We start from the raw sequence: 13,496 nt of genomic DNA on the forward strand, positions 1-13,496 counted from the left end.
CACTGCAGCTTCAAATTCCTGGGCTTAACGATCCTCCTGCCTCAGCCTCCCAAGTAGCTGGGACTATAGGCGCGTATGACCACACCCGGCTAATGTTTGTATTTTTTGATAGAGAGAGGGTCTCACACTTATTCAGGCTGGTCTCGAACTCCTGAGCTCAAGCAATCTGCCCAACTCTACCTCCCAGAGTGCTAGGATTATAGGCATGAGCCACCGTGCCAGGCTTTAAAAAATTTCAAATTTAAAAATTTTTAGTCATGATGATAACCTGGTTTTTGTCAGATAAATTTGTAATAAAAATTAACTTCAAATTTGTAAACTAGAAATATTAATGAAGATTTTAAAGTCATTTCCCTCATCATTTGATATAAAATACATAACATTTCCTACAAATAGTCAATTATATAACAGAAAGAATTTATTGAGTATCTTTGTTTTTAGCAGAATGCATGGCATATGACTGTATTTAATAAGTTTGATAAATGTTAAATATTTTAAATTCCTCCTTTTTAAGGATTTAATTGTTTCATGTATTCAACTCCATAAACCTAGTATTGTAAATTAAAGTTTTTCTAAATATTGTTAAACAAGTACGCTTACTTTTAAAAAATATTCCAATGTTTTTTTCTAGAGTGTTTTTGGTACATGCATAACAACAGAAATAGTTTGTATACATATACAAAAATTAAACCATCTATGAATTGAATTACTTAATTTTATGGAATTTAAGAATAAAATGCTCAATATGTTTAAGCATAAGTTTTCCCATAAAATTTAAATATCATACTAGTGGTATATGTATTTATTTATATATTTTTATATATGTATATATATATTTTAATTTTTTAAGGAAAGCTTTTACAGGTCAACACTGGTGCTAAAGAACAGTTATTCTTTGAAGCTCCCAGAGGGAAAAAACAAACCATCCCCAGCATGGAGGTAGGAAGATAGTGATGCTTGTAGTGTTATTTATATGAATAAGAGTGGATGGAAAACTGATGCCTACTTTCCAACATTTAGTTATGTGTGAAGCCTGTTTTCAAATTACTGATATTCTTGAGTGGATTTATTTTATTGGGCCAGAATACATAGATGAGTAAAGGAAGAGACAAAGTATTAAGAAAAGGAATGAATCACTTGTATGTCTAGCTATGCTCTAATTATTAATACTTTCCTCAAAGGACAAGAAGCATGCAATAGCAAATAGAAGTCATGCCACCTAAGATTGAAGTACTGCATGTCTGCTACATCTTTGGAACCCATATGCCTAAGATACTTGTTGGCAGATTCCTGTTTTTAAAAATAAAAACCAAAATTATGTTTAGTTTTGTACCTGACAATATTAGCTATTTTTTTGGTGTGGCCTAGTAAGAGGGGCTCAACAAATTTAACATTAAAGTGGCTTAATAAAGGGAGACACTATAAGTAAAAGTTCTTAATTTCTAGTAATGGTTAGTTGGAAAACATGCTTATGCGTTAGTAGAAATTTAGACATAAACTGTAAGAATATTTCTTAATTATCCTAAAGGGAGAAAAAGTCTTATTTATCACTGTATGCTTAGCATCTGGAACACACAGTGGATATATAAGTACATCCTGAATAATACTATGTTAAAATTTTTCTGCAGGAATATTAGATTCTGGGAAACTACAAGACAACTAAAAATTTAATTTTTTTTCATTAAAACTTTAATTTTACTTGTGAAAGACATAATTACAAAGAAAGTGTTTACATTTTGGTTGTCTGTTTTTTAGGTTTAGATATTACAAATTAACTGCATTGTTTTTGTCTTTTTAGGTAGAAAAAATTGCTTGGGCCTCGTGGACAAGTGTTCTTGGTTTATGCTGTGAGGGAATTTGGCCAGTAATTGGGGAAGTCACAGATGTAACTGCTTCTTGCCTCACCAATGACAAAATGGTCCTAGCTACTGGGGATGATTTGGGATTTGTGAAGTTATTTAGATATCCTACTAAAGTATGTCTTTTTCTTTAACTTTCCTAATAATCATAAATTATGAAAAGGTTAAGATAATGCCCTGTCATAGCATCTCATTGTTATAATATGAATAGTACATATGTAATATGTAATAGTGTAATATAAAAGGTTCAGAATTATAGTTCATATGTATAACTTTTATCTGGAAGTATTATTTATAATTTATGATCCCATGCCTTAAGTTATATATTATATTCTACAGTGTTTGTCAATATTGAGTAATGTAAATATCCCTTTTAAAAGAAACATTTCTTTTATCCCCAATATTAAATAATTTTACTATTCTTTTGATTAAATATACACCATTAATGGTAAGTTTTAACCCATTAAATACAAAACACAATGCCTATAAAATTAAAATAACATTGATTGAATATAATGAATGATTTTTTTGTTGTTGTTGAAACCAAACTATACAGATTCTTTGGAGTTCTACATACCTATGCCACTGTGTGCTATGTGATTATTCAATTTTTTTACCACTTCCCTCTATTCAAACAACTATAGAACATTAGGCTTTTGCTTAGCACAAAAATAAAATTCATGCATCAAGTCCAGATACATGTATTTCTTAATTGTCACAAATTAAGTTATATATTATAATCTGGCACCAACACAAACATAAACATAAATTTGAAATAGGACACTGAGTCATATTATGGTATTCAGTTCATGGTGATCTTAAGTAATTGCTATTAATATTTTTAGATCAGCATGGATATGAAAACACAGGCTTAAAAATTCTTGTTAAAAACTCAGACAGCCAAGAAAATATTCCACAGACTCCTGTTTTAGATATATATAAATGGTAGAACTTTAGTTGATAAGAATGTGTCCCACTAAAACATTGATTAGTCAGATACTTCCAGCATTCCAGATGGTATACATCCCTTAGTAGTAGATTCTAGGATATTGGTCTACAGATTCCTTCTTCACCTTACTCTAGTAAGAACCACACAATCTTAGAAAAACTACTTTCTTGCAGCACTTTGGTGACAGATCTCCAACTCTAACTTTTTTTTTTTTAATGGCGGAGTCTCGCACTGTTTCCCATGCTGGAGTGCAGTGGCATGATCGTAGCTTACTAGAGCCTAAAACTCCTGGGCTCAAGTGATCCTCCTACTGCAGCCTCCCAAGTAGCTGGGACTACAGGTGTGGGCCACCTGTAGGCATGAGCCACCGCCCCTGGCCAGTAAGGCTGTGTCAGAAGTGGAATGCAAACTTAACTTTTGTTAAGTCTTTATTCCCAGAGAATTCACTGATTTTGCCATCACTATGTTTAGGACATCTATTATTTTGACACACTTGAAAAGATGTCCATGTAAAACCTGCTAATGATGCTTTTTTCTGAAATTTATTTATGTAACTTGGTAATGCTAGTGTTGTAGATTTAAAAGTTGCCAATATTTATAATGTGAATTTTTCTCAATATTTAAAAGCAAAATAGCCTCAGCAATATAGTGAGACCTTGTTTCTACAAAAAATACAAAAATTAGGTAGCATGCACCTGTAGTCTCAGCTACTCAGGAGGCTGAGGCAGGAGGATTGCTTGAGCCCAGGAGTTTGAGGTTGCAGTGAGCTATGATGATGCCACTGCACTCTAGCCCAGGCAACAGAGCGAGACCCTGTCCCAAAACAGAACAAACAAAAAAATAAAATACATTCCTACGTGTAGTGCTTATAAACAAAAGCACTGATGAATTAAGATGAAAGATATTTACATGGGTATGCATATACCCATACACACACCAAAGCAACTGATAATTAATTTTTGTTAACATAGCAGTGCTGTGCATAGGCATTTGTGTCCCTTCTCAGTTACTGTGTTTATTTCCAACAATAATATGTCTGCGTAATCATTTTAAATTGACATACAGTATTCCATAGATATACACTGTAATTAACTTAGCTATTACTTTATTGAACATTTTAGGTATTTAAATTTTTTTAGTGCTATAAGTAAATACTGTGGTATGTATTGTTTGCACACATAGCATTTTCTTAGCAAAGATCCCTAAAAGGGAGGTGGGTGAGTCAAACATAAAAACATTTTTATGCTTTTAATGCAGAATACCAAGTTGGTTTCCTAAAGAGTTTTGGTGTATGATGTATGAAACTACTGGTTTTATCCTATCCTCATCAGGTTTGGAAATTGGTATTTTTTGTTCTAGTGAGTTTTACTATTTTCTCATGGTTATTTTTACATGTTGCACATGGAATGATAAATTCCTAATCATAAGTTAAGAAAAATAAAAGGAATTCAAAATTATAACCAAGTTTTCAAATAAAATTTCTCAGAATGATTGTTTGAATTTTTTTTTCCTCTTTAGGGAAAATTTGGAAAGTTTAAGAGGTATGTGGCCCATAGTACACATGTCACAAATGTTCGCTGGACTTATGATGACAGCATGTTGGTTACCCTAGGAGGTACAGATATGTCTTTAATGGTGTGGACAAATGAGATGGAAGGATATCGGGAAAAAAGGCCTTGTGATAGTGAAGAATCTGACATAGATTCTGAAGAAGATGGGGGTAAGTCACTTTATTATATCTTAATAAAAACAGAGGGAAAATTTAGCACAACTTATTTAAACTGCAGAAGTTAAAACAAGTAATAATAATGTTTGAAAAATTGTGGCATTAGTGTTTTTGGTCTATTGAACATCAAAATTGGTTTTGTGACTCAAGAACTTCAGGCTGACACATATCGATGACTTGGATATTCTTCATTTACCTATGAAAGACCATCATATTTTAAAAATAAGTACTGTTAAAATAAATTTTATATCAATCCTCATATTTTAAAATAATTTAGATTTTTTTTCCTAATACACCAGCTCATTATGGAAAATATCTTTTGCAATAAAAAATAAACACAGCATCCATAATTTGACCACTCAGAGGTAACCTCTATTAATATTTGGGGTATATCCTCAGATGTATGTGCATTTATATCCATAATATTTTTTAACAGAAGTGGGATCATATTGGACTTATATTTTTAGCCTGCTATTATCACTTACTAATACTTTGAAAACATCATTACGTATCAAATATTCTGTCATTTTTATTGGCTACAGATTATTTCATAATCTGGTTATAACGCAGTTTAATTTATTTCATATTGTTGAACATCCTTGTATCCAATTTATAAGATCATAATTGATCTCCTTGGTAATCACTTCAAGAATAACTTATATTTTGATGGTAGGCTATGACAGTGATGTTACAAGAGAGAATGAAATCAGTTACACCATCAGAGCCTTATCTACAAATATTCGCCCGATGTTTGGAATCAAGCCTCATTTGCAACAAAAAGAACCTTCAGTTGATGAGAGGTAACAATGAAGTTTAAAACTAGATAAAGAAAAAGATAACTAGTATTAAAAATTAAATTTATTATTTAAATGGATTTTTTGCAAAAACTAAGTAGCAGTGGTCTTCTTGCTTTATACAATTCCAAGCACCTCTTAGAAAATATGTTTGTCTTTACATACATGTTGGTGGTGATACTATCTGTGAGTAGTTTAGGGAATAATACATATATATAAAGTTGATATGATTACAGTAATCTTTCTCTGCTGAAGACAATAAAAAAATAAAGTAATTTTACTTGCTAACTTTTATAAATATATGTGATGGAGTTGGGAGAGAGAATAGAAATTGAATCCAATAAAGAGATGCACACACTTTTTTTTTTTTACCAACTTTGAATATATTTATGAGGAGATAATATGGTCTGTTTAAATAAATGCTTTGTATTTTAAATAAAATATATTGTCATCAAATATGAAACAAAATACTTTATAAATAATTAAAACAAATACTTATCAAATATCTTGTCCTCTTTAAAGGATTTGTTTCTGATGACAATTGATAACTACTCTATTTGGTTGATACTTTTGTGGGTTTTTTCTCCTAAATAACTTTAATTTGAATATTTAATTTTGAATAATTTAAAATATTTCTTTAAAATGTTTTTGTAGCAAATGTTGTGTATTTAAAGTAGTTAATTTTTGTCAGTTAAATTTTCAGTCATTTTGAATAAAAATATTCAAAACAATGTGATATAAATTAGGCATTTTTGTATTTCCTTAGAATTTTGTCAATGTGTTGCCTTTCTTCTGTTAACTAAACTGCTATATTTTATTCATCACCAATTTTCATGTATGTTTACCTATTTTTTCCCCCTTGCTCCTTTTCAAGGCAGGGAGTAGTAAGGTAAGTGTTTTACTAAAGAAAATAATTCATTCAAAAATTTACTCTTTGTCCTATTTTGATCGTTACAGTATTTTAAGATACTGATTTTTTCCCTATAAAACATTTAACTACATTTGTCAAGAAAGAATTAGAAAATGAAATAGGACATATCCTACAAAAGACTTGCATTTAGACTGCAGGCATGTACCACCATGCCCAGCTTATATGTGGTTATTATGAGGATCTTCATTATGATAAATTGGTTTTACAAATGACTTTACAAACTACTACACACTAGACAGTTTTAGTTTTTCCTTAAGTTTCAGAATCTCATAAAAAGAAAATTAACCACACAAAGCACACATATTTTTCAGCAAAAGAGTTTTTAGTTTATAAACATTGTTAACTTCATTTAGTACATGTTTAATTTATTCATTCTTTTAAAAACATTAAAATAATTATGGTATTTGTTTAATAAAATTACATATGTAAGAAAGGACTCTTTGGGATGCTTTTACAGCTACCTTTAGCAAGATGAAAATGTCTTCAGAGATTTTCTGAAACAGGACAATGTGGGAAATGGCTAGTCTTTTTTACAAGTAAAAAAGATACCACTAGGAACATGCCTGGAGATGAGGATGAAAAAAGTAGATTTGAGACCAGATTGCATAGAAACTCAAATATTAGGCATCCCTTAATATTTGACAGACAACAAAAATCCATTCTTTGCTTTAAGTAAGGTGATGTGTGCAAAAATATGAGTCCAGCCAGGGTGCAGTGATGCACATCTTGTAGTCCCAGCTACTTGGTAGGGTGAGGTGGATCACTTGAGGCCAGGAGTTCGAGACCAGCCTGGACAATATAAATATAGCAAGACCCATTTCTTGAAAAAATAAATAAATAAATAGTCCAGGGTATGAAACAACTTTTAAAAAGGTCCACAAGGCCGGGTGCGGTGGCTCACGCCTGTAATCCTAGCACTCTGGGAGGCCGAGGCGGGTGGATTGCTCGAGATCAGGAGTTCGAGACCAGCCTGAGCGAGACCCCGTCTCTACTAAAAATAGAAATAAATTATCTGGCCAACTAAAAATATATATAGAAAAAATTAGCCGGGCATGGTGGCGCATGCCTGTAGTCCCAGCTACTCGAGAGGCTGAGGCAGTAGGATCGCTTAAGCCCAGGAGTTTGAGGTTGCTGTGAGCTAGGCTGACGCCACGGCACTCACTCTCCTGGGCAACAGAGCGAGACTCTTTCTCAAAAAAAAAAAAAAAAGGTCCACATAATCTTACACTATTTTAGCAGAAATAAAGCATCCAGATCTAACCTCATATCTAGAGCAGCTTATTCAGTACTCATCTTTGCGTTTTAAAGGGGAATTGACAGTTTACAGTGATCTAGAAGGAAGCACATGATGAAGGGAGGTTGGGCGGCACTTCATATAAAGAATAATGAATTGTTCTGGGATTCACTTGCTCCAGAACAAGAAAACTAGTGGAGATATAATTGCTGTGTTGAATATGAATGGCTTTTTATGTAGAAGTGACAAGCCACTCCCTGTAACAAGCAGTGGTCATACAGACTTTATATGACCACTTATCATCGGTGCTGTACAGGGATGTTCTAGATGTGTAAAGAAGGCTCCTGGTTTCAGTGGGAAGATGGATGAAATTACTTCTGTGAGTCCTTCCAATTCTGCCTCAGTCAATATACTGCTAATGGAAATTTCTAAAAAATACAGCATCCTTCACTAGCAAAATCCCAAATCCAGCAGGCCCTGAGTGACTCATTCTGCCTGCTTGGATTGGCTGACTGGGGAGCCCTGTTAGGTAAGAAAAGAAGGAGCTTAGGCTCCTTAGGCAATTAACTTAAAAGCAGCTCCATCTCTACTAGCCTTTCAACTTGGTTAACATTTTACTGCTCATTCTTAAGAAGAAAGATAAGCTTAAATATTTTATTTGAAATTCAGACTGTACTGCAGATAGATAAGTATGGCAAGCTTTAAGGTTGACAACATAAAACATGTTGAATTTTCATTTTTCTTTTTTCACCTTCTTTCTTCTGATTTCCCTGCCATTAATGGAGTAATTTAAGCCTTATATGCAATAATAACCTTAAAATCACAGGCCTTTAATATATGCAATATAATTTATGTTTATTAAACTTATAAAAATACTTTATTACAGGAGGTATTTTACTAATATTTAAATTCAAATTTATGTTGTAATCTTTTCCCTTTTTTATCTGCTGCTGAAAAGAGGTTCCAGGTAATCCTCTCTTTGCTATGCTTACAAGGCCTAATTTTGTCATTGGTATATTTACCATTAATGAGCTATGTTACATGGTGTTAAACTCTGTTCAGTTTTCCACACTTTTCCCTTTGGAATTAGTATCCTTGAAATAAATAGCATCTTAATTACTGGCTTATACTATAAGTAACTGCTTTACTAAAACTATACCCATTCAACATGTATAATTTTGTAAATTGTATAATTTCATTTTAAGCAATAATATATCTTACATAAAGAGCTTTACAAAAATTAAAATATGTTTAAATGTTACATAGGATTATATAGAATAAAAATTACCTGTTTATTGTTTGGGTTACAGTTAAAGCTGTCAGACAGTAACATTGAATAAAGTTCATGAACAAAATTGAATTGGAAGAAAAGCCAACACTCTATCCATTCTTTCAAAGGTTCTAGCAGAAATATTTTTAAATGTTAAATATTAGAAATTAATTTCTACTTTTTACTTACAAACATTCAAAAAAGTATATGAAGAAAGTTGGAAACCAAAATTTTTATGATAACTTGAAAAGTTGCTTATATATTTTGATAAGGACATTTGCTTTTTATGACACCAGTCATGCTTATATAGTCTACATGCTGCTTCATGTTATATATGAAAACCCACATTTATTTTATATTGCATGTTTAAGATACAAAACACTTCATTTACTTTTTATAGATATATAACTTGATAATCATTTTGAAAATGTAAGTATATTTTAATCCCTTTAATGTTATGAAACTTATTCATAAATGTTGGAATTTTTTCCACAGGAAAGCTAATTTTTATCATTTCCTGATTTAGTTGTTACAAATTGAATATTGACTTATAATTTGGGGAGGAATTGATGCATGATTGATTTATGTTCAATGTTTAGGTTATTAAATATTTGAATAACAGTTGAGATAATAATAAACTAAATGGTTTTTTTTAAATTAATGGGTTTTATAGAAGAGCTTCCACATTTAAATAGTTCAAAATGTGAACTCTCTACACCTGTTGGGACATGGGACATTATAAATAGATCCTGAACAGAGAAGAGAGGGCTATATTTGAGAGCTCCTATGTAAGTAAAGTTGATAAATGTTTAGTGAACAGTAAGAATAAGAGAAGAGGAAAAGTTGGAGGCAATAGTAATAGTAATTATCTTTTACAGAGTGTTGTATGGTTTACAGTCCTTTGTGACTGTAAAATATCTCCCTTGAGTATTAATGAGTGATTAATGGCGATGCCACTAATCAATACTAGGGACTTTAGGAAGTAAAGAAGGTAAGAGCATGCAAGAACAGATAATAAGTACAAATTTGAACTCAGATATGATTTATGTTGCCAAGAGTAAAGATAGTTCATAGAAACGTTATCAAAATTCAACTTCAAGGAGAATGTGGTGAGCACCTGCCGTGTGCAAGATGAGTAATAATCCAGACTTTGTTAGTAATGCACCCATCAAGAAATTTTTCGGTATGTTAATTTGTTTATAAACAGTCTACTCTTGTGCTATTATATTATTTACATTATAAAGCGTGCCCCAAAGAAATGTAAAATGAATGAAAGTTTTAATATTTTCTTTCCACCTTCCTGCTTATAGAAGCTATCAAGATGTAGAGGGCAGTCTAGTGAAACACAGAATGGGTTCATTTGGGGGAAGGTGTGACAGACACCTCTCTGGAGGGCAGATGTGGGAGGCTCAGTGAAGGCTCCAAGTGCTGTGTGCCTTTCCTCCTTCCCCCTTCTCTGTTTCAGGCCCCCAGTGAGCAGGGCCCCGCCACAGCCAGAGAAACTCCAGACAAACAATGTTGGCAAGAAAAAGAGACCCATAGAGGTGAGGAAGCCCCATTCTCCAGTGCTACTAAAATGTATCCAGAGTTCCTTTTTATAAAACACCCAAGTGTTGTCATTAATTTTCATGAAGTTAAGTGTATTGAATAATCTTTATTGTTTGATGACAAAAATTGATTGCTTAACTCTTATCCAAGTTTGAGTTTTGGATTGATACACTGTTTTTCATAATTTTTTTTATTAGTCTCTCTTTTACTTTTCCATGAATAATATGCTGAATTGACTTATCTCAGAGGACTTCTCCCATCCACGTACTAACCAGGCCCAACCCTGCTTAGCTTCCTGCTTAGCTTCCAAGATCAGATAAGATCAGGCTCATTTAGGGTGGTATGGCCATAGGCAGACTTCTAAACATAAATACATATGAATGACCTATTACTTACAGAAGCACAGACACCTTGGCATTGTCTTATAAATTTAAACCACTAAGTAGTGTTTAAATTTATACAATAAAGATTAAATACTTTATACCAAATCGGGAGCTTTGACCTCGTACAATGTATTCACTATATAGGGTTCATTAAGACTGTTTCTCCTCCTGTCTCTGCTTCCAGTCAAAGAAACCTTCCGCAATACTTGAGGACGAAGGAAGGTTCTCCAGGCATTTTATATTTCCAGTATCAGCAGCAAACAAGCAAACGGTGCTAAATCAGGCAGAAACAAGGTGTAAAGCTGTGGGAGGGTGATTTTTGTAGCTCCCTCCCCTACCCAGCCCTACAAGGTCGATGAAAATGGACACTTGCATTGCAGAGATATGTGACAGAACTTTAGCATGAGTTGTCAGAGACAGTATACTTAGTTTTTGTCCAACAATGCTAAATGTACTGTTTGGATTCTTCAAAGTACATGACTTGAACATAATTTATCTTGCGTTACATATCCAAATCAGATATTTTGACTAACAATGAACACAAATTGAAAAATTCTTCTTTTGAACACAAGAAGTATAGTTGTCCCTCAGTTGTCAGTGGGGAGTTGGTTCCAGGATCTCCTTGTGGGGTATTGGAATCCTCGGATGCTCATCTCTTTTATAAAATGGCATAGTATTTGCGTATGACTTATGCACATCCTCCTGTATACTTTAAATCCTTTCTAGATTACTTATAATACCTAATAAAATGTAAATGCTGTGTAAATATTCATTACACTGTATTGGTTTTTTATTTGTATTATTATTATCATTATTATTTTTGCGTGGGGGGGGTTTCCAATGAGGACTGGAAAACCTGCTAGACAAATTCTAAAAGCTGTAACACTATGTTTTGTTTTATTATTATTATTCTTTTAAATAAAAGAAAGGTTTATTTACCTTGTGCATGGGGATAATCACAGAGTGATTACCCAATATCCCCATAGGATTCAGATATTTTTTTTTATTTGAGCATATTATGGGGGTACAAAAGTTTAGGTTACGTATATTGCCCTTGACCCCTCTCCCCCCTGTGTTATTATGTTTTATAGTTTTTTTTCCCAAATATTTTTATCCACAATTGGTTGAATTCTCAGACATGGAGGACCAACTGTATCTCAGTTTTTAACACATGAAATCTTAATAACTAAGATTTTTAGAATCAGATTACCTTGTGATTCCATTTTTCTTTTTGCAACTTTATATAGAAAAGTGGAATGTATATTTCAGCTGTTCCAAATAGGTTACATAGAGAAGTATGTCTGGCTTAATTTTGAGTTTGGAGTTTGTAAAACATCAAAAATGCATCTTCCATTTTGACTGAAGAATTATGTGTACAAGAAAATCGTGGTGAATGTTTAGACATGAGGAAGAGTATAATTTTTTTAAGGTAGTAATTAAAACTGCCCAAGCAGCCAATTTTATTGATATTGCATTACAGATAGTCTAAATTTAACACAATAATGTTTTTACAGAAAGCCAATATTTGAACAACCTTCCCTCATTCAAATTGTATTTTGTAAGATAAAAGGTTTTGATTTCTAAACTGGTGTTATTTATATCAAAAAGTTAGAGCAAAATAACTGTTAAGACATAGGGCTTCGTTCATTTTCTCAGTGGACTGCAGACATTCTAGTGATCTTTGGAAATATGGTAATCCTGCAAACATTTAAACTCCAATTCACAGACATGAGTTGTTGGGAATCCTTTATTTATGATAATCACACCCAATATAGGCAAGTGAAAATCAGTCCTTATCCTTTCATTAACACTCAGGGAAAAAGACAGAGCTACTGTCCAACTACAATGTAATAAATCCAGAAACACAATGAACCTACTCTAAATGTTTCAGTTCTTATAACTACAGTGTGAACCCAACAGGTATTTTGGGGTTCCTTTGCTGTTCTCACTAAATGTTTGACAGCTAAAAAGCACCAAGAACTTTATGTCAATACTACCATGGACAGAATCAAAGTGTTTACTTATATAATCTTTCTCCAAGCATTAAAATCCCTACATGTGATATCTGTCAGAGTTGGGAGGAGAAAAAAAAAGCCCTACCTGGTAAGTAATAAAACACTGCTGTAATCTAGGCAAAAACTAAATGTTGTCATTTCACATAAGACAAAAAATGATTACTGAAGAAATAAAGTTTATAAATTTATTTAGTTATCACATTTACTCTAAAGTCCAGTTTTCTCATTGAATATCATATATTGAGTGAAACATTTCATCAGTTTTTGTCTACCAGCTTTTGTAGGTCCCAAATAAAAAAATTTGCTTAACATGACTCAGCATAAATATCTTCACCTTTTTTCAGTCTAAAATGTACTCCCAAGCAAATTGTTTTAAGACTATATAGAGGAAGAATATAATTGTATAATTTTTTTATTATTATCATAGGACCTTGTGTTGGAGCTTGTTTTTGGTTATCGAGGCAGAGATTGTAGGAATAATGTTCACTATTTGAATGATGGTGATGATATAATTTATCACACTGCCTCCATTGGAATTCTGCACAATGTTGCTACAGGTAGGAAACCCTGGTTCTCCACCCCTCCCCTGCTTTCTGAATTTAGAAATTTTTATCTAACAGCTTAAAATTCTTTCTTAAAACTAAAAAAAGTAATTAAAGTATATAAGAGAACAGTCCAGAGTAAAAATGTTTCATATTTAAGAACTTTCTAGTAATATTTCCAGGAACCAAATTTCAGTCCTAAGAGAGTATAATACAACAGAAAAGCATTTCATAGTGCAAAATGC

At 32.5% G+C, this 13,496-nt stretch overlaps 1 protein-coding gene and 1 non-coding gene across 2 annotated transcripts in view; one reads left to right on the plus strand and one right to left on the minus strand.

Moving 5' to 3' along the window:
* EML5 (EMAP like 5) overlaps positions 1-13,496 on the plus strand; it is a 126,133-nt gene that overhangs the window by 85,830 nt on the left and 26,807 nt on the right. The window contains exons 24-29 of the mRNA XM_045562309.1: positions 851-939; positions 1,799-1,975; positions 4,327-4,528; positions 5,208-5,334; positions 10,229-10,307; positions 13,137-13,266. Coding sequence (XP_045418265.1) covers positions 851-939; positions 1,799-1,975; positions 4,327-4,528; positions 5,208-5,334; positions 10,229-10,307; positions 13,137-13,266 — 804 coding nt within the window. The remainder of the gene's footprint in view (positions 1-850; positions 940-1,798; positions 1,976-4,326; positions 4,529-5,207; positions 5,335-10,228; positions 10,308-13,136; positions 13,267-13,496) is intronic.
* Positions 11,523-11,582, minus strand: LOC123631270. The gene has a single exon (XR_006733112.1). It is a non-coding gene; the product is annotated as a U7 small nuclear RNA (small nuclear RNA).

Source organism: Lemur catta, chromosome 1 (assembly GCF_020740605.2).
Source record: "Lemur catta isolate mLemCat1 chromosome 1, mLemCat1.pri, whole genome shotgun sequence".
Classification (NCBI taxonomy): domain Eukaryota; kingdom Metazoa; phylum Chordata; class Mammalia; order Primates; family Lemuridae; genus Lemur; species Lemur catta.